Source organism: Chelmon rostratus, chromosome 18 (assembly GCF_017976325.1).
Source record: "Chelmon rostratus isolate fCheRos1 chromosome 18, fCheRos1.pri, whole genome shotgun sequence".
Lineage (NCBI taxonomy): Eukaryota > Metazoa > Chordata > Actinopteri > Chaetodontiformes > Chaetodontidae > Chelmon > Chelmon rostratus.
Genome location: NC_055675.1, coordinates 13,281,396 through 13,305,897, shown reverse-complemented (window position 1 = coordinate 13,305,897; position 24,502 = coordinate 13,281,396). Strand labels below are relative to the sequence as shown.

Here is a 24,502-nt window from a genome sequence, read left to right as displayed (position 1 = left end):
ATGAATGCGTGTAAACTCCACCATGCATCCTCCTCACATGAGCAGGAATCTTACCAGCAAAAACACTCTGAGCCAAAACATGTTCGGCTATGGAAGTGTGCTAAAATAATCTCTGTGAGTGTTTGCGTGTTCAGAATGTGGCAATTTGTTTGCATGTTGCAGTTTGGTGCCATTTAATCCACCCCCCAACCGTGAAGCCCCGTGCACAGTGTTCCAACAGTCACATGAGAGAATTAAAAGCTTAATTGGCTTCTATTAAAGCCAGCTACCAGGCCTTTTCTCTTGGTAATTGTCAGCCTGAGATTCATTTGATATGGGATAAGAGTTATGGATGATCTGTGGATATAATATACACATGCAACAGAAGTCTCACAAGATGTATTACTGTGAGACTGAAATACACTTCCCCCTCTTTGGTCTCATCACAACAAACACAAGAGGCTGCAAAGCCTATAGCAGGATGTATTGTATATATGTGCATCCAAGATGTATTTGTGGGTTAGAGAGAAGCTGGCAGAGATAGAAAAGTATACATCAGCCATTAATGCTTACGGTGTGGATAGCCAATGACTGAGCTTTGACAGAGCAGAGGTTTTACTGGGCGCATGTACATGTCTGAAAATGCAAGCGTGCTTTTCAGAAACGGTTTATTTATTAGGGGTGCACGACAACAACATGCTGATGTTTAGCGGGTAAGATGTTTAGCATGTTCACCCTCTTAGTTTAGCCAGCATCTTAGCATGCTAACATTTTTTAATTAGCGCCAAACATAAAGTACAGCTGAGGCTGATGGGAATGCTATGAGTTTGACTGGTATTTGCAGGTGTTGTGAAAACACGTGTGCACTCATGCACATTCTCATAGGCACACTGTATCAAACTACAAGCCAGGCTGTCATCTATAATTATTAGAAATCCAAATTGCATACAGCATAGCAATGCTACTTTATCAAGCACTGATTGCCAATTAGATCCTGGTTGCAAATTGGAAGAGAGGCCAAAAAATCTCCAGATAACAATATCTGAAAACAAATGTCATCCAAATATCGATTTTTTTGACAATAAATTTAAGACTTTTCATAAAAAATTGCAAATGTCATATAAAAATTGCTTTGAACATGCGGTTTATCGTTACCCACAGTCTTCAGGAAGCTATGCTGGATGTAACAGTGTGAGTTTTGGATAAATAAAAGGTTTGCACTTAGTCATACTGTACTAAAACTACAAAAAAATATGATGTTGTATGATGTGATGTTCGGGCTGTGTAAAGAATCCATGTAACGTGCTGGGTGACATTTTCCACTTAAAAAGTTACAAGAAGTATTTCAAAAAATACAAGAAGTGATTTAAAAAGGCAATACAGGAGTGATCAGAGCTGAGTTTGCCCATGAATGTGGTTAAATGTACCATGTGCTGTAAAAGCTTACCATGACAAACGGTCTCAGTCATCGAGCTTGCCTTTGCATCTGTGGCTATTTCTTAGCTTTACGGCAGACAAGTTAAATCAGCTCCAAGATCATGATCTGACCGCCGAGCAGGGTCACGCTGTGTGAAAAGTTTCCAGTAGTTTGTCTGAATCTTTTTTGAAAGAATATTCCCTATGCTGAGAAATGAGTTTTGACTTAGATGAAGGAGTGCATCATAAGCACATTTTTTCATGTAAATATCGGTGTTTTTGCATGTGTCAATTTATCTAAATATTCGCCTTGGCTTGAACAGTCCTGGTGTAATGTTACATTTTTGATGAAAAGCCAACTCAGCTAAAAGAGGAATGCTAAGCGCCTGTATTGGTCTGTGTAACACACCTGAGAAAGCATTGCTGTAGTAGCGTGACAGTGTCTGCATGATGTCTTTAGAGTGTTGTGTCCAAGGTGCGATCTTGCGGTAGGTTTTGACCCTGTGGACCAGCTGGGAGCCGCCATACTGCAGCGACAAAGTGTCTCCATGGTCCTCATACAGCTCCTCAAACAACCTGGGCAACACACACATACACACACACACACACACACACACACACACACACACACACACACACACACACACACACACACACACACACACACAAATAACACACAAATGCACATGTTAACACACAGGCAATGGACAGCCGAAATATCGCCCTGAAATATACGATAAAGTAAGGAGCTTTACCTCACACAGTCAGTATCAAACTGCAGTTTGGGCTTGTCAATCATTCCCAGTGCATAAAGCTGATAGGCCAGCGCACACTTGCCCACCATGAACTGAGCGGTGTTGGTCCGATCCAGACAGTCCACACAGTTGGTCCGCAACACACCAGTCTACAACAACAAAGACTGATGAAACTTACTGACACCTCTTCATTAATCTACAGGACTTCCTCTGTAGATCTCCATGTATTTACCTTATGTAAGTGCAATTAAACAGCTTAGATCATTCCAGGAAGACCACTGCATGCACAATCTAGATTTCCATGAACACCCATAATACTTCTCCTTATGCCGCTCAATGCATTGGCCTAGTTTTGTAGCAATGGCAATTAATGCTGATCCTCTTTTAAATAAACATTATATACAAAAACACTTTCTTTGGCCTAGATATTTCAATAAAACGAACTGATGTGTGGCTTCTATGATTCTATGACTCAATTTATAACAAGTATCCTCGAAAAAGCAGAATTGCGACAAGAAAGGCACATCAAACCTATTTGCTATGTGACATACCTGCACTCGTCCACTGGCTGCCATGTGTCCACCTAAATCTCCCCACCTGAAAAAAATTAAAGAACAGACTAATGCACTAGTATGAAAGTATAAATAATACATTTTAACTTGTTTAAAAGGAAGAGTTTGACATTTTTACTGCCTCTCTTGCTCAGAGCTACAACCCAAATTTCACAAGAGTTGAACCGCTGTGGAAAACACAAATAAAACAGAATGAGTCAAGTTGGGACCAAGAAAAGAAAGTGGGAAAGTTGTGAAATTCTCCAAAAACACCTGTTTGGAACATTCCACAGGTAAACAGGTTCATTGGTAACAGGTGATAGTATCATGATTGGGCATCCTGGAAAGGCTCAGCCGTTCTCAAGCAAGGATGGAGCGAGGTTCACACTTTGTGAACACATGATTGTGTAAAGGATGTTACTACATGGACTCAGGTCACTTCTCTCTGCAAATGATTGCATTCTATTTTTACTTACATTTTACACAGCATCACAACTTTTTTGGAATCACAGTTGTAGATGAGAAGAATGATATCACTCTCATGTCTATATAGTAAATTCAGAGCTACAGCTGATAGCCAGTTAGTTTAGCTTAGCATACGGACTGGTCCAAAACAGTCTAGAAAAAAACCTGACAAATGCTGAACTGTATAAGGGGGACATATTTGCGGAAAGCATATTCTTTAAAATAAAAACCTAATGAATTTTAGCTTTTAGATTTTAAGGTCCACGAACAGTCAGATACTAAGCATGGTCCACTTCTGGCTCTGGGTTCTGTCTTTATTCATTCTTTTTTCCCCTCAATTCAATACAACACTCTCATTCGTCACTTTCCTTTTAAAGTGCTCTACAAAAAAACAGCAGCAGGCAAAGTGAGAATAACTCCGTGAGGAAAAACTGCCTCCAAATTGTTCATAGAGGGAGACTTGACAATAAATAAAATAGTTGTTGAGGGGTGGGATGAGACAAAGCGTGTCTCATTGCAGTATGAACTCACTGACCCGATTGAGACGGGCAATTGGTAGTTCAAGTATCACGTATGTATGTGTTTGAGAAAACATGGACAGAGGAGAGATGCGAACAGCATGATAAGGAAAAGTAAATGTGAACAAATGTCCCTGATCAATGTTTATTATTCACAAACTGAGACGCGCATGTGATGGAGGTGGAATTTTTTTGTGTATGCACAGGAGAGCACATGTGCATGAGCGTGAAGTGAGAGTGTATTACAAAGAATGCTAGATTGCACTGGGTAATGCAAAGAGAGTGTAATAAACACTGGCCACGGTGTGGTCGTTGGATTATGTAACAGAATGGTAATGATGGCTGAAAAAGATTAAGACGTGCAGACAATGGAAGAGCTATGCGTTAAGTACACGGAGAGCAATCTACTCAGCCCGTTAGCCGAAAACTCTCCTCCACACAACGGCCATCAGGCATAATTTACATTAAGAATTCATATCTGGAGACTTTGAAAATTAAGCAGTGTCGATAAATGTATGATTCTGAATATGTATGAACAGAAAAATGGATAATACAACCTCCATGGAAAAATTGAGCCTGACATGCAAATGTAGGAAAGATGGTGGTGTGGTCGCGCAAATGGTTTCTTTTTCTTACACTTTTTTCATATCAATGGTGGATAGTCTGCTACCTTCTTTCATTTCAACCCTATGTGACCGATCCTTATTTCAACAGTTTTCTTGCAAAAAGTGAGGGTGCTTTCAAGTACCCAAAGATGATTGTCATGAGCAGTTTCTGTATAAGTTTCATTTTAATTTAAGGTTGGCTTCATTTGGAAGTGTAATGCAATGAATTGTGTGTCAATTTACACATTGAACAAACAATTTACAACTGAACCAATCTTGAAATCTGGTCCAGAAGTGTGTTTGTGTCAGCTTTTTTTGTTTTTAAGAGAAACAACAGTGTAGAACAAGAAAAGGCGCACCTGTCGTCTGGTCTGAGGGTGTGACAGTAGAAGTCAGAGCGATTAATGAAGAAGCCTGTTCGCTTGACGACGTTCTCTGCTATCATACTCAGACGGTCCAGAACGTTGCACAATTTGCTAAGAGAAAGAAAAATGGTAAAATCATATTAATATTTGCCCAAAAAATCAATTGTGTGTTTCCGTAGCTGTAACTGAGTTAGAGTGATGATGCACAAAACCTTTAGCTTTCATAACGTGCTTCTTTACCATAATTTTTTTTTCCAGGTCCTGACACAAGACAAGCAAGGCCAAATTTCAGGGATAGTTATCCTAACAGGGCTTTTACACAAAAAAACAGGTGCTACATTTCACAGAGATAGGCCATGATTTTCAAATGAGAGAGCAGCTGATTTGCCCACACCCCTTTCATTCTCAAGGTTATTCAGTTTTGCAGTTTTTCAGTTCAATTAAATTGGGTTCCCAAATACACTGACCTCCAACACAAACATACAATGGGACTCTGGCACTGACGAGAGGTGGATATTATGGCGGTAGCAAGAGAAAAATTCAAGTTCATTTTATACATCTGAATTGCCAGAATCACAACCAATACCAAATTGGCAAATTAATGCAGTACGTAACATGCTAGGCAGCTACTTTGTGCTGCTCTTCATTCTCCACACCAGCTCACGCAAACTATTTGCTCAATTTGCACTAATGGTGTGAAACCACCATTAATCATTGCTTTACACTGGATGGATCTATAAACATATCTAAGATCTAAACTAAAAGATTCTGCGGTTGCATTGCAGATGTTGCATCATGTCTGCATTTTTCATTTCTGTGCAGCTGGAATTTTTTTAATATATCCAAGTGAGTTTGATATGTTGACAGTTAAAGTGTGACACTAAGAAAGGCTGGGTTTTTAAGCAAATTTCAGCTCACTACAAGTGCACATTTATTGTCGCAACCTCTTGGTGTAGCGGGCCATGTCCCATGCGATGTAGTCGATGCAGTTTTCCGGAGGGAGGAACTGATTCAGGTTGATAACAGCTGGGTAGAGCTCTTCACTCAGAATCTTCTCATGTTTCCTTTTCTCTCGTTTCTGCAGCACAAAAGAGAGATATGCGTATGCCGGTTGTTAACGTACATTTCTAATAGGATTCCAGATCCTTAAAAGGTCCCCGTGAGGACACCAGCACATATAGTCAGACATGTGACAGATGCCTGTTCTCACTGATGCATTCACAAAGATCCATTTAGATCTTCTCCACAGTGACACCAGAGAGAGAAACAGAGCTATAAGAAATAATTTGCCGGATCAAAGCAGAGTGTGATATATGTAGTGAAAGCACCAAGGATAGATGCTGCAGATACAAGGGGGATATACGCTAGAGGTGCAGCTCTGCGTGGTATTTGTGCAAATTGGTTCCTATGGTGCTAAATGTGGGATTAAGGGCCGAATCTTGATAGAGTTAAAGTGCAAATTAGGGCAAATTTGAGAACACAAATATTGATGCATGACTTCGTGACCATCATTCATTATTTCATTCAATATGTAGAACCGAAAAGTTGACATTGGTCTGTTAAACTGTTCATTTAAAGCAATGATTCTGCTGTGGCAAATTCTGCAAGACAAGGCTGAATGACAACATGATGAAGTATGTATGTTTTTTCACACATAAGAAAATGGTTAGTCTACATCACATATGTCTTACCTGGGCTTTTTCTAAATCTCAAGTGATTGTTTGTGATGTCTGCCAGGATAAGCCTTTTTAAAAATAAGGGCACACAACACTTATCCCACAACACTAATAGAAAGTTGCTTTTCTATGTAAGTATTATGATCTAAGGGAGTTAAAGAAAAAAAACACACTACTTGGGGCTACTTTCTGCATGCATGTTTGCAAAATGTTGAGAAATTGTGAAAAATGTTTGCAGCAAAAAATGGGTGTGGTTTACATGAGGACACTCATTCCTATTGATGTTAAACTCATCTGAAAAGCCTGACGGCTGTTGGTTTCATTGCTTCTGAGGTCTAAATATTTATTAATTGAGGAAAATAAGATGATAATCAATATACATACATATATTTTATAAAAAATGCACGCACACACTCCCAGTCTACCTCTGAGACCTGTAGCCACACCGCCCATTATGTTATTTCTCCATGAAGTTATTTCTCCACTCACTGTGTCTTCTTGACTGCTCACCCTGGGTGATAATGGGCTTGGATGCATCATTTAACAGCTCACAACTCCATCCACACATCCAGCAGCGGCAAAGCAACAACAGCAGCCAGTCAAATTACGGATGCATTTCCTCTCCCATTCAAGCAGAGCGTGTCATACGGTCTGGCACATACACAGACACACTCGCACTTTCTAGGCACTCATGAGAGACTAGAAATATACTGCACATATACTTACAAAAGCACTCATGGGCTGTCCACAGGTACAAAACAGCATGCAAATGCCACAGTAATTGTCATTATTGTGGGTGTACAAAAGGTGCAGTTGCAGATCATGAATGATAGCATGAATCCTAAAAATCACACACACACATGTACATACATGAGGGGGCTGGGCATGGACATAATGCAGGGAGTGTAATTATTTTAATGAACAGTTTTGCTCAGTTAAAGATTGTGTTTAATGACTCGTTTTTGTGCTTGTCTCATCTGTATTCCTCTTTCTTTTGTGTGTTTTGGTTCTATGTTGGGTGGTTGTTGTAATTTGGGCAGATTTTGATCTTAACAGATCATGCTGGTTAAAATGAAATGAATAAATGAAATACTTTAAAAAAAATGTCAGTGTGGGGAGAGTAAAAGCCAGCAGTCAAAACAAATGGACTCTAATTAAGTTAGCTGGCTGGAAAAGTGATTCACATGCTTGGCCACGTGAACTCTCACTCTTCCTCATACACACCGAGAAACACGCACTGACCATGACGAAACCATGCACCCACCTTGGAGTTGACACCGCCGCGCCGACCCCCATCACCACCGTGGGGAGATGGACTGTCATGATTTCATGGTTAATTGCCAATTCCTTCCTCTTTCTGTCTTCTCTGGGATAAGAGAGGAGGGTATAGTGTACAAGCTGGGCATCCCCTCCCTTACTCCTCACAGCCTCCGCATATCACATGGCTGCAGCTTGTGCGGACCTTGGAAGTCTGTGATTGGTCCCTCGTCTCACGGCTCCCCTTGGGAGTGACAACGTGAGCTTGAAACCCAAGCTACAGAGTGTATGGCTGTGTGCCCAAGTGTGTCCATGTGTGAGTATGCTAAAAAGGCGATGCAAAAATTACTACTACAGCACTGGCTCAAATGAGAAAGTGCCTAACAGCGTTGCGAATAGGGATGAAGATGAAAAAACAAGAACCTTTTATGTACTTTATTGTGTATTTTTTAAGATTGAGTGGCTTTTTTATTAGCATCATGCTTTTCGAAGCTTCATTATCCCGTCTCTTGGGGATTTAATTATTTTTTCATATTATGCCTGTTTTTCTTAATTCAAGAGCAGTTTGATAATTAATGCTGATTTTTCAGCAAAATAATGAGATGGAACAAAGTGGTAAAAGCCTCGTGTGTCTTTGCAGGTGTACATGTGTGCAGTGATGTCTTCCCTTTCATCATTGCTGTGTGGGATTTCAGAGCAATGCTGATGAAGATCAATATTCACGTTACCATTTCAACTGCTAGTAATCACCAGACCCCAGTCCGTACAGCAACAACTAAATCCAAGTATCAGCCCAAGGCTTGGCCAATTACACAATCACGGTGTGTACAATTAGATAACCGCCTGTTGAGTGATTCCACATACTGGGCATATTTCATCCAAAGACATTTAAACAACCCACAAAGATCCACATCTGTATCTTAAAGAAAAAAGAAGCATGTCCTCTAAAAAACTCCAGCATTTTACAAAATAGACCTTGTCATATCTTTATATTTCTATTATATTTTTATTATATCTATTATAAAAAAGGTGTTCTGAGCCATTAAATAATCATATATGTGAACTGAGCAATATTAAAAAAGAGATGTGATCATCAGCAGTCACCCATTCTCCCCGTAATTTTTAGATCTCCTCAGGTGTGTGATCCTACAGCGCTGTAGATATTCCTGACCTGTTGAGTGGAACAGTGTCTGTGACTGCACCAGTGTATCTCCATGTACGTATTTCCTAATTTTCCTTGCAGAAACTGTCCTGAATGTATTATTTAGAAATGTCCTTGAGCTGCATGCCCTGTGCTAAATGATTGTAATTCCAGATACCAAATTGTTTCACAGCTGCAAATAATGTCAAATAATAAATTCAACATTTTCAAGGCACTCTTAGAGACCCTGCATGCTTATATGACCATGTGTCTCTTGACACATGGTCATATAAGCAGAGTTCTCTTGACAAGAATACAAAAATATTTCTTCTAATCTGTCAGTTGTATTAACTTTAGTGGGATCTGTTATTAGACCAGTTCAGCAAAAGGGGTGTCATCATGTGCATATCATTTGCCACAGCTGAGGACCTCAAAAAGTTGTGTGTCTGTGTGTGTGTGTATGCACCTATGTTACCTTGACCAGGTTGAGGATGATGATAGGAGAGCCAAATCGCTGCAGCATCTGGTCAAAATGGAGACCAGCTACATGGGCATATGGATCAGCTTGGTCCACTGAAAGAGAATACAAACAGAATGTCCACGATTTGAACAGGAAATTCATTTTTTTAATGGCATCAAGCATCTTAAAACTGAAGTTTGAGCTACTAGTTTTGATAGGATCTGTTTCACAGAGCCACGTGTGCTGATTTTTCACTGCTACCTGCGATAACCTCCATTTTTCCAATTCATTCTATATCTCAAAATCAAGTTCAAAGCCTCCATTTGCCTGGGAAGCCCCAACACCTGCGCCCTGCCATCAAATCAGAGCAGTGAAGCAGCCACAAGAAAGATTAGAGGAAGTAGGTCACACTCGTCGCAGTTCATCCCAGACGGCTCTCAAAAACACAGATACAAACACGAGCTCAAGCGCATAGTTTTCAAGTTCACTCCACCACCATCTCATCATCGTCATTTGTCCACGGCACTTGTACTCAGGCCTCAGGGTGGATGAGAGATTATGTCAACATGAAGAGATGACACCCTATAACATTCTTATCTTACCTTTGGAAGGGAATGTTGATAAATGACGATGATGATGAAGAGGAGTCACCTATTAAGGTCATCTCCTTCACAACCAAGACATTTTCCCACTCCAGGCCAGTCGTAAACGCTCTACATATATACACTTACGCAACAATGACTCCTGACAGTCATGGCAGAGTTGAGGCAGGGGGGCTGCATGGTGTGATATAGGGTCGTCTCTACTCTGCATGTACAGACTACGAACTCAAACCGGCTCTGACCTGGATTCTTCTAATAGGTCTCATTCTATGCAGCCTGCATCACAATCAAATAAATATTACAACTGTACTGAATGTAGGTTTTATGTCAGTCTCATAACACTTACGGTCACAGACTAAGAAGGCCCAAATGATCATCTGCAGTGAAAATAACATCAAATTCGTTATTATAAGGGAACAAAAAAGTCTTTTGGGAAGCATCAGACGATTCAGTTTTTATCCCGCTGAGTGAGTGTGTCACTGTATGTGTTTGATTGACAGCGGCGCACTGACTGTGGCGTGAACAGACGAAATAAGCAAACTTTTACTGGAACTGTAGCCACTGCCAGACAGTACGATGTAAGGAAGCATCAGAACTGGCCTAAAGTACAATTGTTGTTCGATGAGATCAATATCACTCGTCTTTTTGCTAAGCTAAGCTAACTGGCTGCTGGCTGTAACTTCATATTTACAGACATGAGAGTGGTATCCATCATCTCATCTAACTCTCAGCGAGAAAGCTAGTAAGAGGTCTTCCCAGAATGTCAAACTATTGCTTTAACTGATGGTGGTGCACTTTTCCATGGTGGACGTGGGTTTGGTCGCTTACTCAAACATCCAACAACCCAGACGTGAAAGTTACAGAAGAATGAGACATTCGCAGAAAAGCTAATGTGGGCCGTTCAAAGTCTTGGGCTGTGGCAGTATCACTCTCGTTTGTGTCACAGATGACTAGCTTAGCCTAGCACAGAGACAAATAGCTAGCCTGGCTCTGTTGTGTAAAAATGGCATGTAATGTTGCAGTTTTACATTGGGGGTTGTGAGCCAGATAATTGCTTGGCTGGCACAGTGACTTCCTGCTGGCAGTAGAGACGAGAGTGGCATCAATCTTCTCATTTAATTCTCGGCAAGAAAGCGATTAAGCGGCGTTCCTTAAATGTCAAACTAACGTGAACCAAGTAGACCAATACCAAGGGCAAACTGTGTCAAACTACACTTACTCACACAGTGAAATATGAAGTGATGGTGCAAGAACTGGGCAGCATTTGGGAAATGTCAGGTAAGGACTGTCTTTAAGGATCAAAGTGGGAGCAGGGCGATGAGGTAAGTTGATACACAGAGGGATCTTAGGGACACGCTCAGTGTCTCTATCTCACACAAGAAAATGTCATCTGAGGATGAATTAAAGGGCAAACTGTGGGGGGGTGGGGGTGGGTATTATAATTTGATACAGGCATTGTACACATACACCAGTGTCTTCCTGTGTACTACACAAACCAGAAACACACACACAGCAGTCTCTCCAATGTCATCAGTCTCTGGGACCTGATCACCTCCCTCCGGCACTCTGGTTTTGTGTATTTATCCTGCTCATAATAAGACAAGAGAATGGACACAAAGATGAGAACCAAGAGGGGGGCGTCCTGCCTTCACCTATTTCATTTTTATTTTTCTTATCTGTGTCCTATCTGTGTTAAGAAGAATGGCCCTGGTATAATGCCACTCTCTTATTTTAATGCAGTTTTTCCAATTACATTCTTCCTCCATCCCCGCAAAGTTATTTCTGGTCCTGGACAGCTGCTAGAATGAATACATTGAGCATCATAAATAGAAATAGTTAAACACCTACTGTGGTACTGAATACCTAACCACTCATTGGGGATACATCAGTATCTTTCATTTGTTATAGGTCTTTATTATGTATGGCCAAGATGAAAAGAAAGATGTTCCAACAAAGCCTGGGCAGCCAACTATCTACCTTTTCCATTATAAAGCAGATGTTGGACACCCATCAATAATCCAAGCCATGATACCTTTTTTTTTTTTTTTTTTTTTTACCCCTACCAAGGTTATGTTTTCAGTCCGTTTTGTTTGTCAGCAGGATTACGGATTTCCATGACACTTGATGTAAGGGTGTAGGGCTAAGAAAGAGCCCATTAAATTTTCGAGTGGGTCTGAATCACGGGGCAGACACACAAATTATTTTTCATTTTTCTAAACATTGCGAGATTGGGCATTTGGCCCTAGCGGAAAAAATGCCATTCATCTTAAAATCCAGAAGATGATAGTACAGCTTAGCAGCAACAAAACATAGCTAATTAAAAATATGACTAGTCCATATCACAATCCGCATTCACGGGTAGCAGTAATCTTCTGGGGTAGCCTACACACTACACTCTAGTTCCTATTATACAATGGCAACTGCGGATGTACACCATAAGAAAGAGAGCTGGTGTTTATCAGGAGTCTTACATCGTATTGGGGGCTTTGGCATCATGGTGGAAATGTCCTGGGACCAGTAGAGTGGGACTGAACCTCGCACCTGGACGTATGACGAGTAACTCCCTGCTGTGAATGACATAACTGAGGCATCGTGGACAATCTGCTCGGTCTCAACCTCATTAGCCACATCTCCCTGGAAACAGAAAAACACAAAGATTGGAAGGTTGAGCACACAATCTCACCACAAGGTCTATTTAGTAACTGTTCTGGAGCTTTTCATCATATTACATGACCTTCATCACCAGATGGACATGATCAAGGTCAATAAAGACAAGAACATCTTACAGTCCATGACAACTGGGCAAACTCCATCTGCAGCTGAAGATGATTTGAGATGATCAAAGGCCCCAAAGCAGCTATTAAATGAACTTCATGGTGCTAAAATTCAAGAGTGAACCTTGAACCTCAGCATGAACAACATGCTTTTATCAAGTGCATCCACAATTTTGGCCCACAGGTCTTTTTCATAGCAGACATTTTTACATCACACAACAGGATAACCACAGGTGTATTTAATTAATACTAATAAGGGCTGCACTTGCTTCAGTTTCGCTAGCTGTATGGCCCTGCCACGGTGCATGTCGGCTCACTGACATGGTTTACTGATACACCTAAATGGAACAGAGCCATCATTAACAACATTAATTACACCTGCTCTTTTCCTGCCACGAGTCAAACTATCTACTGTGATAAAGGGCAATCAGACAGTAAGCTACGATGAGAAATAGCTACTACTTTGAGCACAACAGCAGGAAACTGTGAAAATTTGATGTGAAACTTGATATGACGATTCTAGTCCAAACAGAAACAAGAAATCTACGGTGGTTCCTATAATTCCTCTCTCCTCCCACCTACACAGACAGTCATGCATAGTCAAGGAAGAGGCAGCAGGTCAAATTAACCCCCTGTGATCAACCTGAGTCATCTCAATCATCCCCGTGGCCCCCAGCCCTGTCTCCACTATCTATTCTTCCCTGTTGCCTCGGCAACCGCTGTACCTCGCAGTTGGCTCCTCTTTTGAGGAAGCGGGTCCCGGCAAATTTGCTGGAACGCCTGGCAATGAGGGTGATGTGAACTGGTCGGCCGTATATCAGAAGCTCTGTAGTTGTTGGGTAAAGGAGGAATGACAATACACCACTGACAACATTACACAATCACTTGCTTGTAAACACATACCAATATTCACATTCATCATAGTTCTTAATTTATCAGTTTAAATTTGTATTGTTTGCAGTCCCCTAGTAGTTCCCACCCAAAACACACTCTTGTATTGAGCCTCACTCAGAAATGATTACTCATTAATATTACTGATATCATTATTATCATCCCTCATGTACTAAAAAGAGGCATTTTTAGATGCGACCAGTTGTTCTATAGCTCTCTTGGTTGGGCAGTCGGGCCACAAAAATTTCCCCACCCTATTGTGGCCACAGTTTTCGACCTAAGAGGCTTAAATCTGGCATGGAGGTCAAGTGCTGTGTTTGTATTCATGCCAATTTGCCAAAAGGGGAAATGCTAATGGAAGTGCTCCAAATGGATTCACAGACATAAGATTTCGTGGAAAGGTTGGGCATGAGCCAAAGGACAACTGATGAACTGTTCAAGCCGAGTGAGATAGTGCATGTGTGCTTGTGCGTGAATGCATGAAGGTACAGTTATAGCTATTGCTAATTTGGGCTTGTTGGTTTAAAGAGCAAACACTTGAAGATGTTGCAGTGCAGTCTGAGGCGTCACTGAGGTGCGTTGCAATTAAAATTAAATCTTACTTGCTAAAAAACATGATACATTTGCCAACTGAAACAAAACCTTGAACTATACAATATGAAGCAATCCACTAAACTAACAGCCTTTAATACACCTAAAAAAAACAACACACCTCCAAATCACAAACAAATGGTGTCCTTATCTATAGTATGAACATTTTGGAAAAAATTAACCGAATTAATGAATCCTAGAAAAATTCTTCATCTGTTTCTTCCAGATTATCTTTTTTGTCCTGCCTGCTTGCGTCTCTGTTAGAATTTCATGCATTTACTCTATCCGCTGAGTCCTCTCTTATTGCACCAATCCATCCTCTCATGCTCTCAGAAAAAACGGTACTGAAGGCTAAACAGTTTCCAGGAATTGTCCAAATTCAGAGTGCCCACACTATGTCACAGTGGCAGCACACTGCCTGATGGTAGACACAACAGTGTTGATACCAGTACTTGCTGGAAAGTTCACCTCAGCTTATCGGCCTGCTGCAACACAAAAACAGAAAAGTTGGCATAGAAATATCAATTCATTAAAAATAAATTACTGTTAAAAAAATAAAAGACTAACTTTTTTTGACTGAAAGGCAAAGAGGCAGCTATTTTACACTGCTGAATGTGATTTATGCAAATTAGACTTGATGGTAAATGATTGAAATCTGAAACCTGAACCTAAGGCAAACTTTTACCATAATAAATCAGACTGTTTACTCAGCTCGAGTAAACGCCCAAAGCCCCTCTGCAGCAGAAACCCATGCATCAATACCACAAAAGCTTCTCAAAAAATCCAGAGGAAATTATTCATGTAGAGCCCAATTCAAATCTGTGATATGCAGCTTGTGTCTAGTCAGAGCTTCAGAGCAAAAGCTACAGTAGCACTGAAATAAAAAGACAAACAACATAATATGTGTATGCATGTACAAACATGTGATTTGACTTCAATCCAAAATGAAAAACCGCGAATCTTATCAGATTTAATATGAACAAAGTTGTTGCATCTTCCCTGCAGATAACAGATGGAGAAATTACGCAAGTGCCAATGTTTACATACCTGATAACAGCTGCTTAATAGCCTAAAACAAAGACGAATTGCTTCTGCAGTTTTGTGATGAATCACACACTCTCACTCACAGTGTAATCCACGTGCTCTGGCAGAGGCCACGCACAGTACAACTGGCGATGCTGAGGATGAGAGATGAGGGGGAGTGCAGACAAAGGCCGAAATTGTGAGTGAGTTGTGTCTTCTACTAGTGTGTGATCGATAAAATGACTCAATGCTGACAGACGTCCCAACAAAGCACTATACAGTTTGTATGCCAAAGGCAGCAAGTAGATGGTGCCAATTAAAAAAACACACAGACACACAGGCAAACAATTGTGCAATGCACAAACACAGCTCAACAACGCTCAAAGGATACTGGACTGGCCACAAAAGCCGTGGATTATATACATGAGCCAGTCATGATGCACTATGTCCTTGACTCGTTCCAGCAGCTTTCCGTTCCACACGTACTTGTAGTACGGCTCGTTCTGGATGCCGTAAACCACTGTGGCGGAAGAGCAGGAACACATAAAACCTCTGGATCATTTTACTGGTTCAGTCTCAGACTAAATAATCAGTTAGAAAGCAACAAATGGAAAAAAGCTGAGGTAACACAGGTTGTAGAACAAGAGCATATTTAGAAACATTTGTATTAAATTGGTGTATCTGGGATTAAGTTTTATGTTACTGTATTAAAATAGACATCACAAATGAGCCAAGCAAAGCTAAGTAATCCTCAATGGATTTTCATTGTAGTTCAATGACTTCAACAAAACAGGCAAACCTGCGGGAGAACAGATAATTGATGCTTCTGACAAAGAAAAATACATCAGTGACTTTCCACTTTTTATCAGAATTAATGGCAACAGGAAAAAAAAAACATTACATTACATTAACATTATCTTTAAATTATTATGTGAGGAGGCTTGTTCTCTAAAAAGGCAAAACGCAGTAACACCACCTATTTGGTCAAAAGGAAACGTGATCTGACTTTTTTAATAACTCTTTTAGAATATAAAGAATCAGTACGCTATAGAAATGTGTACTTTCTGTGAAAACAGCTTTTTAAATTTTCAGTATTGACAAAACAGAGGTAAAGTCGAGAGCAACAGCCAACCATACAGATAGACCAAAAAACCAAAAAGATAGCTAATGCCATGGCTAGGCTAGCTGTACAAGTAAAGCTAAATTTACTGATTTCCCCTTTGCCGTTATTGTAATTGAAAAATATAAATGCTGATGATACTTAAATACATCCAACTTAAAAAAATGTATAGTATTGATTTCGGAGTAAACAAAATAGCAGTCAGACAGACAGACAGTTATCGAAAATAAGACTTGCATTTAAGATAGAACTTAAAATAATCAAAATAAAGTTTATTGTCATTAACACAGGAGTTAAACTGCACTAAAAAGAGCCATGCTCCATCTCCCACCAGTGGTCTTTCAAGGATTTCTCCAGCCAACAGCACAAACTGAAGGAATATACAGCAAGGGCTATTGATTAACTTCCGCTTACCTTGTGTAGGCAAACCCTCATCTTCAAAGATGTCGAAGCTGTCTTGCTTGCTCTGTGTTTGTACCTCTTCCTCAGAGGAGGACTCTGGTGATGTCCACAGTTCATAAGGCCTCTGAAGCAAAGTCAGGTTGTACTGCAGCGAATGGCTCAGGTCATAGCTGTAGCTGCAAGGCACAACGGCAGTACAATTTCAAACAGGGACAGCCTGTACCGCCCCATAATGGATTTAAGATGAGCTCAAACTACAGAAATAGATAGTTCAAACAATTTCAACACACGTCGTAGCATTGGAAACATCAAGTGTACTTCATGTCGGACAAAACTGACCGAGAAGTCCTGGCTTTCATTAGATAACATATGCATGTACAATAGGATACATGAAAAATGAAACCTAAAAGATAGTCGTCTTTAGTTGTTGATATGATCTTATTGAAAAAATGTTTGCACCAATACTCATGAAATAGTCTCACAAAACAATCAACAAATTGACACTGAAGACATAAAAACCTTTCTGTGAACTATCACTGAAACATTCCAGTCTTCAGGCTGTGTGTAGACTCCTTATGTCAGCCACAGGCACACTTGTCAAGATGGAAATCAGGAAAACGAAGGCCACATGGGCCGTTTTTAGATGTTTCTAAAACATGAGCTCAGAACGTCGCCACACAGGGTCGGCCTTGTGTTAAGTGCAGATTCTCAATCATGTTTAGGGCTTAGGTCGGGGAACTGTGAGGGACAAAACCTTTAACTTGCGTCTCATGAGGTAGTCCATTGTGGAGTTGGAGGTTTGTTTAGGATCATTATTCTGTTGTGGAAGCCATCCTCTTTTCACCTTCAGCGTTTTTGCAGACAATGTAGTGTTTGCTTCCAGAATATACATTTTCTGAGTGCAAGGCTGCTGCTTAGAGGAGCCCATGACTGCTGATTGTTGGGACAAGATTTGTATAATTAAAGTATTTCTAAAGCTTTGAAAGGGAGGGTGAGGGCAGGTCTATTAAACCTCCTCGATATTTATAGATATATCGTATGCTTAGTAGTGATTCAGTATGACACTGTAGACATGATTTTTTTTTGTCTTTTTCTGTGAGAATTTGGACTGTCTTACCTGAAATAGAAGTTGCTGGATAGGTCCACGTTCTGAAAGATACGCACATATCTAGGGGGGCAAAAACTCTGTCAGTCCAACACACATCTGAAACAAGTATCAGAGAAAAGTAATCTTTGTATGTTCCCTGTGGTTTTATTCAAACATGACTGCACAAATTACAGAAAGACCCCCGATCCTCACGTGATATTTGGCACCAGGTGCAAGAGAGATAATGCCATTGAAACCGTGATTGGTATATCTTTCACAGATCTTGAAAGGCTGTAACGTTACAAGGCACGCATTTAATCTCTCTTGGCAAGTCGTACCTTTTGCCGCTGTTGCTGCCGCCTTTATGTTAATCTGATGACACTGACTTCAGACTTGTTCTTTGTTGAAGGTGTCATGGAAATGTTACTGGGTCATGCTGGTTGTGAAAGTAAAAGTGGTGCTCATTCAGACACGAGACTGTGTTAAATAACCTTCAGATTAACATAAATGGTGGTGCATGCCTTAAAAGGGCAGCAGTTCATATCTTCAATATCAATGTCATATCATGAGAGCAAATGAGAGCGAAGAGGCATACACACGCACACACACAAATGCCAACATATGAAAGTAAAGTATGACTGCATGCTGCAAATAGCAACACTGCATGACTCGTAAAAGAGAACGCGACAGTACCTTGCTTCATCAGGGTGTGTAACCCTGACCGAATCATTGGGGATGTAGATCATGCTGGTGTCTTCAATTTTGTAGATGGAGTGGCCGCCGATGTCTGCCATCTTTCTACGCTTGGTGATCAACACAATGTAGTACCCCTCGAGGAAACGGACAAACCCTGTCAAGGAGAAAAATTACAAATTTAAGATCTTTTAGAATAAACTAATCAAATGTGATTTTCCTGAAAGGAACTTTCCTCTCGCCTTACCCCTGACATAACCTGAGTTTTTCCACATGGCGCCGCTGAGCGTCAGGGGAAAAAAAAAAAAACCTCCCTGCAAATAGATATGTAGGTCAAGCTGTCGGCTGCCTGCAAATCAGCCAAAGCTTTGACAATAGGAACAAGTCACCAACTCCATTTGTGGAGGTGGACCATGAGTGTTTGTGTGTCATACTTTGCTATATTACCTATACACTGCAATCTTACAGTCTTACATAATTAAAATCTGACCCAGAAAGCAACATAGTCAATAATTGTTTTCAGCTTTTGATGAGCTATTTTCTCATCTGTGTCACATAATAGATGATACATAACAGATGGTTGTGGATGATGTCTGTATGTGTTTTTTATCAGTCTGAATATTATTAGTAATAGCCGCTTCATCAATGCCTTCAATATATTACTGCTAAAACTAATCTGTCGACAGATAATTTGTGTCTACAAATTAGACACAAGATGCAACAGAATAAGAAGTCCTCACGCATTCGGACTATTTCTAATCACACACGTCCCAGTAATGTAGTGCTGTAAGATGACAAATGAGGGTGGTGAGGTTCATATTGTGTTGACCCTCCACATAACAAAGAGTGTGCTACAAATGCAGCAGCATACACGATGATGCAGATCCATGGATGTATAAACAACCAATTACATAAACAAATAAATTAGCTTGATGAGCTCATAATCACTGCCATAAATTAAATATTTCAGGCTCAGTGTTAGCAGAATTTGGTCAACGCAGTATCTGTAATGTATAGTTCATGCATCTAATGGTGCTCCACTGCAACAGGTGTGTGTCATGAAGTTACCAAGTAGCACTCAGCCTGTGAAAACAGTTGTATAATGTGTTATGTAGCTCAGGGAGCTTTCTTAGACCTAAGAAAATAACTGAAGTCACATAAGCTGGATATCTCTACTCAGGATTGGAGACCACAAATGTTTCCCAGAAAGCCTGCATAACAAACTGGGTGCGTGGAGTTTGAAAGATGTGGGCGTTTACCGGGAAGGAAGGACCTAACGCTACCTTCACATTATATGTTTAATGGATGGCAGAGACAATTGCACCATTTTAAACCTCCTTTTAACCTCTTCTGTCTAAACACTAAATTGCTGTTGTGCCAGTAAGTTTGAGATCATTTGATATTTTTTCCATTCCTACCTGAATACTTATCAGTATCTAACAAGGCCAACAAGCTGTTACATGTGGTCACCCTTTGGCTTTTGATCCTAATGCATGTATTGCATTATGTCTGCCCATTTTGTATATAGAAATTTAAGAAATTATAGGTCAGTAATGCTATTTTGATGCTATACTGCTATACTGAGCATCACATAACATCATATAATAATTCCAACTTTTATACTAGATATTTACGGAAGGTAAATTACTATAAAACAAGAGCGACAGTGTCCACCAAGTACAGGGAATAATGAAAAGCTGCATGGTAAAATGTAGCTTTGTAGCATTTTGTTATATGGTTGTGTGGCTTCATTGACTCTGCCTCTGCAAAATAACTCAAATTATTCTACCCAAATTTGCAAAGAACACTCCTTTGCATGCTCCACTAGACTAACAATGACTTAAGATGAGATTAAGAGTGGTTATTGGGCATTTATCTGAAGGTGGTGTATCCAAATTTGTAGATAGAAGGTATTTTCTATGGCACAATGACAATTAACTAAGCTTCTGAGCTACGGCCTTGTAAGACAGCAATTTATACTTCCACATCCCACTTAATATTCTTTCACTTGGGGCGTTACAGACCGACAGTTCCTACATTAGTTCATTGTGTTTCTTCCTGCCAGCAACGGGTCAGACTGACAAAACTGGCAAATGAAAGTGAATAAAAATATACTTACAATAATGGTACTCATTATATACAGTAATAAGAAATGTGCCAGGCAATGGGGCTCTAGGAATACACTGTACCCTACGTGGCTGGATCACTCTTTTTTTCCATATGACACAGTGACTTCGGCAGATAGGGGCTTACGAACAAAGGTGGCATTAGGGCACAGAGGAAAAATGCATCACACTTATTCAAGCAGACGTCAAAGTCACAGTCTGTCTGTGTCAGCGTGACCAGCCCATCTACAGCCTCGACGATGATGCCGAATTATCTTAGATGTGCTACTATTATGCCTTCAAAGGGCCAACATTAGTTGAACAACTGCTAGCAGCTTTCTTTGCCAGGAATGGAAATGTATACAGCACCACACACAAGCACCCTCACACATATTTTTAGCCACACTAGTGGTGTGGCTCAATGGATGGCACAGTCAGTCAGTCAGTCAGTCAGTCAGTCGGTCAGTCAGTCAGTTAGTTCGCTACTTTGGTCAAGACTGAAATATCTCAAGAACTAGTGGATGGAGCATAGAATACATAGAACCTGCTAAACATCAGCATGGTAGTGATTCATTTATTTATGTTATTGTGAGAATGTTAGCATGTTAAAGTTAGCATTTTGCTCAAAATGCATCACTGTGCCCAAGTGAAGCCTAGCATGGCTACATGCTCTTAACCTTGTTAATTGTTCTGGTTTGGTTCTCAAGGTAACACATTCTTGGGCAGTGACATGTTTGAAAGAAAGCTGGTTTGTTGAGATCAAGGTTTGGTTTTATCGATTCTTGCTCATCAAAATGGTTTTGAGCTGGATAGTTTATTTTGTTAAACTTGAAAAAAACATTACATGCAGATTTTATAACACATTTTAAGGAGCATTTAATACAAAAATCCACCAAAATCTAAAGTGTCCACAATTGTTTTGTCACAAATGTATGACAAACAATCTACCATCCTGAGTACAAAGAAACAGTCATTAAGGGGGAATCATCGAGGATCAGTAATGACATGTCCTGATTAGATCACCAAGGTGAGGATCTTTTGCTGATTGTATTAAAATGTGTGTAACCTGAAATGTAGGTCAGGACTTGAGGACTGATGATGCGGTGCATACATGAAACTTATAGCTCTGTAACACTAAGGACCAAGTAATTACTTTACACACAGCAACAGGGATGTAAACAAAGGATGTACAAATCAGCTACACATGTGATCAGTCAAAATTCTCATGTGACAAACCTTCACTGTATACCACTGCTACATTAAAGGCAACTCTCTCAAACAATATAGCTACAGTTTCTTTTGACCTGATTTTCTACAAAAGAAAAGAGAAAGTAACCAAAATGTGAAAAAGCTTCTCGCTGTTTCTGAATACACCACTGATGCTCATTATTTCAAAGCTGAAAATTGAACATTATAAGCTTCCCAAAGGTAGAAGTAGTGGCAGTGGGGTTATATTGTAGTGAATTACATTATACTGCCAGGTGTTCCTTTTATTTTATGTTTTTCCATCTTCAGCACTCAATATGCAAAACCAGGTCAACACACACAGCTGTAGAACTAATGCTTTGGAGATGAGGTGCATCGCTGTGCCGCACAATGGTTGCTGCTACGCCAGTGAAGAAAGTGGAGGGATTGTACTCACCCACAATACCAAAGGCTGACACAGCCCTGGACAGGCCAGAGGAACCCTTTTGGCCAATCTTGGTCCGGTTGCCCAGGTCCAGGCGGCCCAGTAACTCCCGAACCTCTTGCTGATTGTACACATGCTACACACACACACACACACACACTTTAGTCATGTGCATCATATCAATATTGTTCATTTTACCTTGAAACAACAGAAGGAAAAAGGGCATGATGTACTTCTTTCTTACAAGAAAAACTGATGCTTATGAGGGACAGGTTTTCGCTAATAATGTAATTCAGAGCCAGTAAGACTTGCACAATAGAATTCTTTTCCATGCAGTAATAAGTAAATGACTAGCTGGCCCTGTTTAATTAATGGCCCCAAATTTTCTACAAAAGGGCTTAGATTGATTCTCAGTGAGGCAATTAAGACAAAAACAGATTAGCTGTTATCTAAATTCTTTCTGCAATATTGCAATGGATAAACAAAGAATGTGGTATTTATTATTCTGCGCCAAAGAAAAAATCTAAACAAGAACCTTTGCATTCAAGTAAACTGCAAAGGAACCTTCTTTATCCATATCATAGATTTCTCAATTAGGATTCTGCAGAACAGACACAACAGAAAAGTGTAGTAATGCACTATACATGCTAAAGTATTTGTGTTTTTTAAATGATTTTATTTTAATGTGCAATTGAATTAATTCCTCTGCAACTTTCAGTAACTCACACAGAGTTAATAAAATGTATTTAGGTTCATGAGCTCACTGTATACTCTTTATTCATCTCAGATTACAAAGAGGTTCTATGCAGCCTTTTATTTCATTATGTGTGCCGTGCCAGCTCTCTTTACTGTACATCTGAGCTGAGAGAAAGTGAAAGATGAGGCTGAGTCTCCAGCTTTAAACCTGCTCACCTCAACGTCTTCAGTGCATTCTTAAGCGTCTACACTCTGTTTATAAAATACTCCACTATGCCAATCAAATGAAAAACAAACACGGTTTCCTGAGGTCAGTGTAATATCTGCAGGAATGAGAGCGTGGGGTGATGGATATTTAGTCATGGATGCTTCATAATAACAAACACATCATAATCATAATCACCCACAACATGAACAAACAAATCAACTCCCCGCTCATAGATCCTGGTAATGAGCAGTAGCGAAGAAAAGGAGGTGCGCTCAGTACTCATCAGCTGAGCTGTCATCCACAATACACTAGGGACAGGCTGAGTGATTGTACAATTTTACCCCAAGCGTGCTGTACTGTATTACATAAGCATATACATTAGCACTGTACTAACTGGTGGAAACTCTGCACTTACCTTATCGTCAATTATGACCAGGTCCTTGGGTTCTGTGCGGTCAATCTTCAGGACTCTGTGTTTGGTCTGTGCCTGATTGGTCCCAACCAAAAAGTACCTCTGGAGACAAAACATACATGTAAAAGCATGATTGCACATTTACTCGTGTGATTGCATAACATTTTGTGGATACTTGTCTTGAGCGCAAAAAGCTTTCTCGTGGTTGACATTCAGTCAAATTGAGTTTCTATAATTAATTTTGAGACAACACAGTAGAATGTGTATTAGAGGAGACGTGTTTTCAAATTTCAGTAGACATACACAGTGTGCCTTACTACAAGCCAGCTTTCTACAGTACAGTTCCATTGTTAAAGTCTCACTTTCTTTGGGTCTTTTTTTCCGATAATGTGGAACATTTTCTCTCCACAATGAGCCACTCAAGCAGAAATGGACTTGTGAAATTACACACAAAATAATATGTTTCATACAATCGTTTATGAGAATACACACTGGACTTAGAGTAGCAACAGTCCACATGGTACATGAGAGCATGGCACGTATTTGACCACAATGCTACATTCTAACATGTTCCTTGTTAAGATTTGTGTCTTCTTTGTATGACTTTGTCTTTTGAGTCATTATTTTTCTCACACTGTCTTGCGAGATGGCTTAAGATTTTCTATCCACCAAAGAGAGTTAAATTGGAACACCATGTATCAGTACAGTCCGCAACCAATAGGGCCATTTTGTCCTGTTCCACATTTCCAAGTGTTCAATGGAGCGCTCTTTATCCACAATAGTTAGACAGTCAGTTTATCCACTGCTCAGTAAAATGGGCAGGAAGAGGTTCGATGAGAGATTATGGTAACTCAACTGTGACAAATGTTGTCCCGTCTTGCCACACATGCATATATTATGGAAACTTCTATTTACAGGTAATTTTGTCTGGCAAATGAAATTATTCTGACTGTCTAGACAATTATGAAACAAATCCATGTAAGAAAATAGACAGGAGACTGGAATACACCTGGAGTTACAAATCATCACAAACACTCTTTTACTGCCATCTAGTGCTTGCTGAGGTATAATCACAATCCT

The 24,502-nt window shown here is 40.1% G+C and overlaps 1 protein-coding gene across 1 annotated transcript in view; it reads right to left on the bottom strand.

Moving 5' to 3' along the window:
* Positions 1-24,502, bottom strand: part of fig4a (FIG4 phosphoinositide 5-phosphatase a) — a 49,400-nt gene that overhangs the window by 23,697 nt on the left and 1,201 nt on the right. Inside the window, exons 3-16 of the mRNA XM_041958485.1 lie at positions 23,426-23,524; positions 22,119-22,242; positions 18,372-18,528; positions 17,709-17,759; positions 16,604-16,767; positions 15,461-15,589; positions 13,290-13,390; positions 12,262-12,424; positions 9,204-9,301; positions 5,599-5,732; positions 4,649-4,765; positions 2,702-2,747; positions 2,151-2,299; positions 1,805-1,971 (exon numbers count right to left, since the gene is read on the bottom strand). Of these exons, the coding sequence (XP_041814419.1) occupies positions 1,805-1,971; positions 2,151-2,299; positions 2,702-2,747; positions 4,649-4,765; positions 5,599-5,732; positions 9,204-9,301; positions 12,262-12,424; positions 13,290-13,390; positions 15,461-15,589; positions 16,604-16,767; positions 17,709-17,759; positions 18,372-18,528; positions 22,119-22,242; positions 23,426-23,524 (1,699 nt within the window). The remainder of the gene's footprint in view (positions 1-1,804; positions 1,972-2,150; positions 2,300-2,701; positions 2,748-4,648; positions 4,766-5,598; positions 5,733-9,203; positions 9,302-12,261; positions 12,425-13,289; positions 13,391-15,460; positions 15,590-16,603; positions 16,768-17,708; positions 17,760-18,371; positions 18,529-22,118; positions 22,243-23,425; positions 23,525-24,502) is intronic.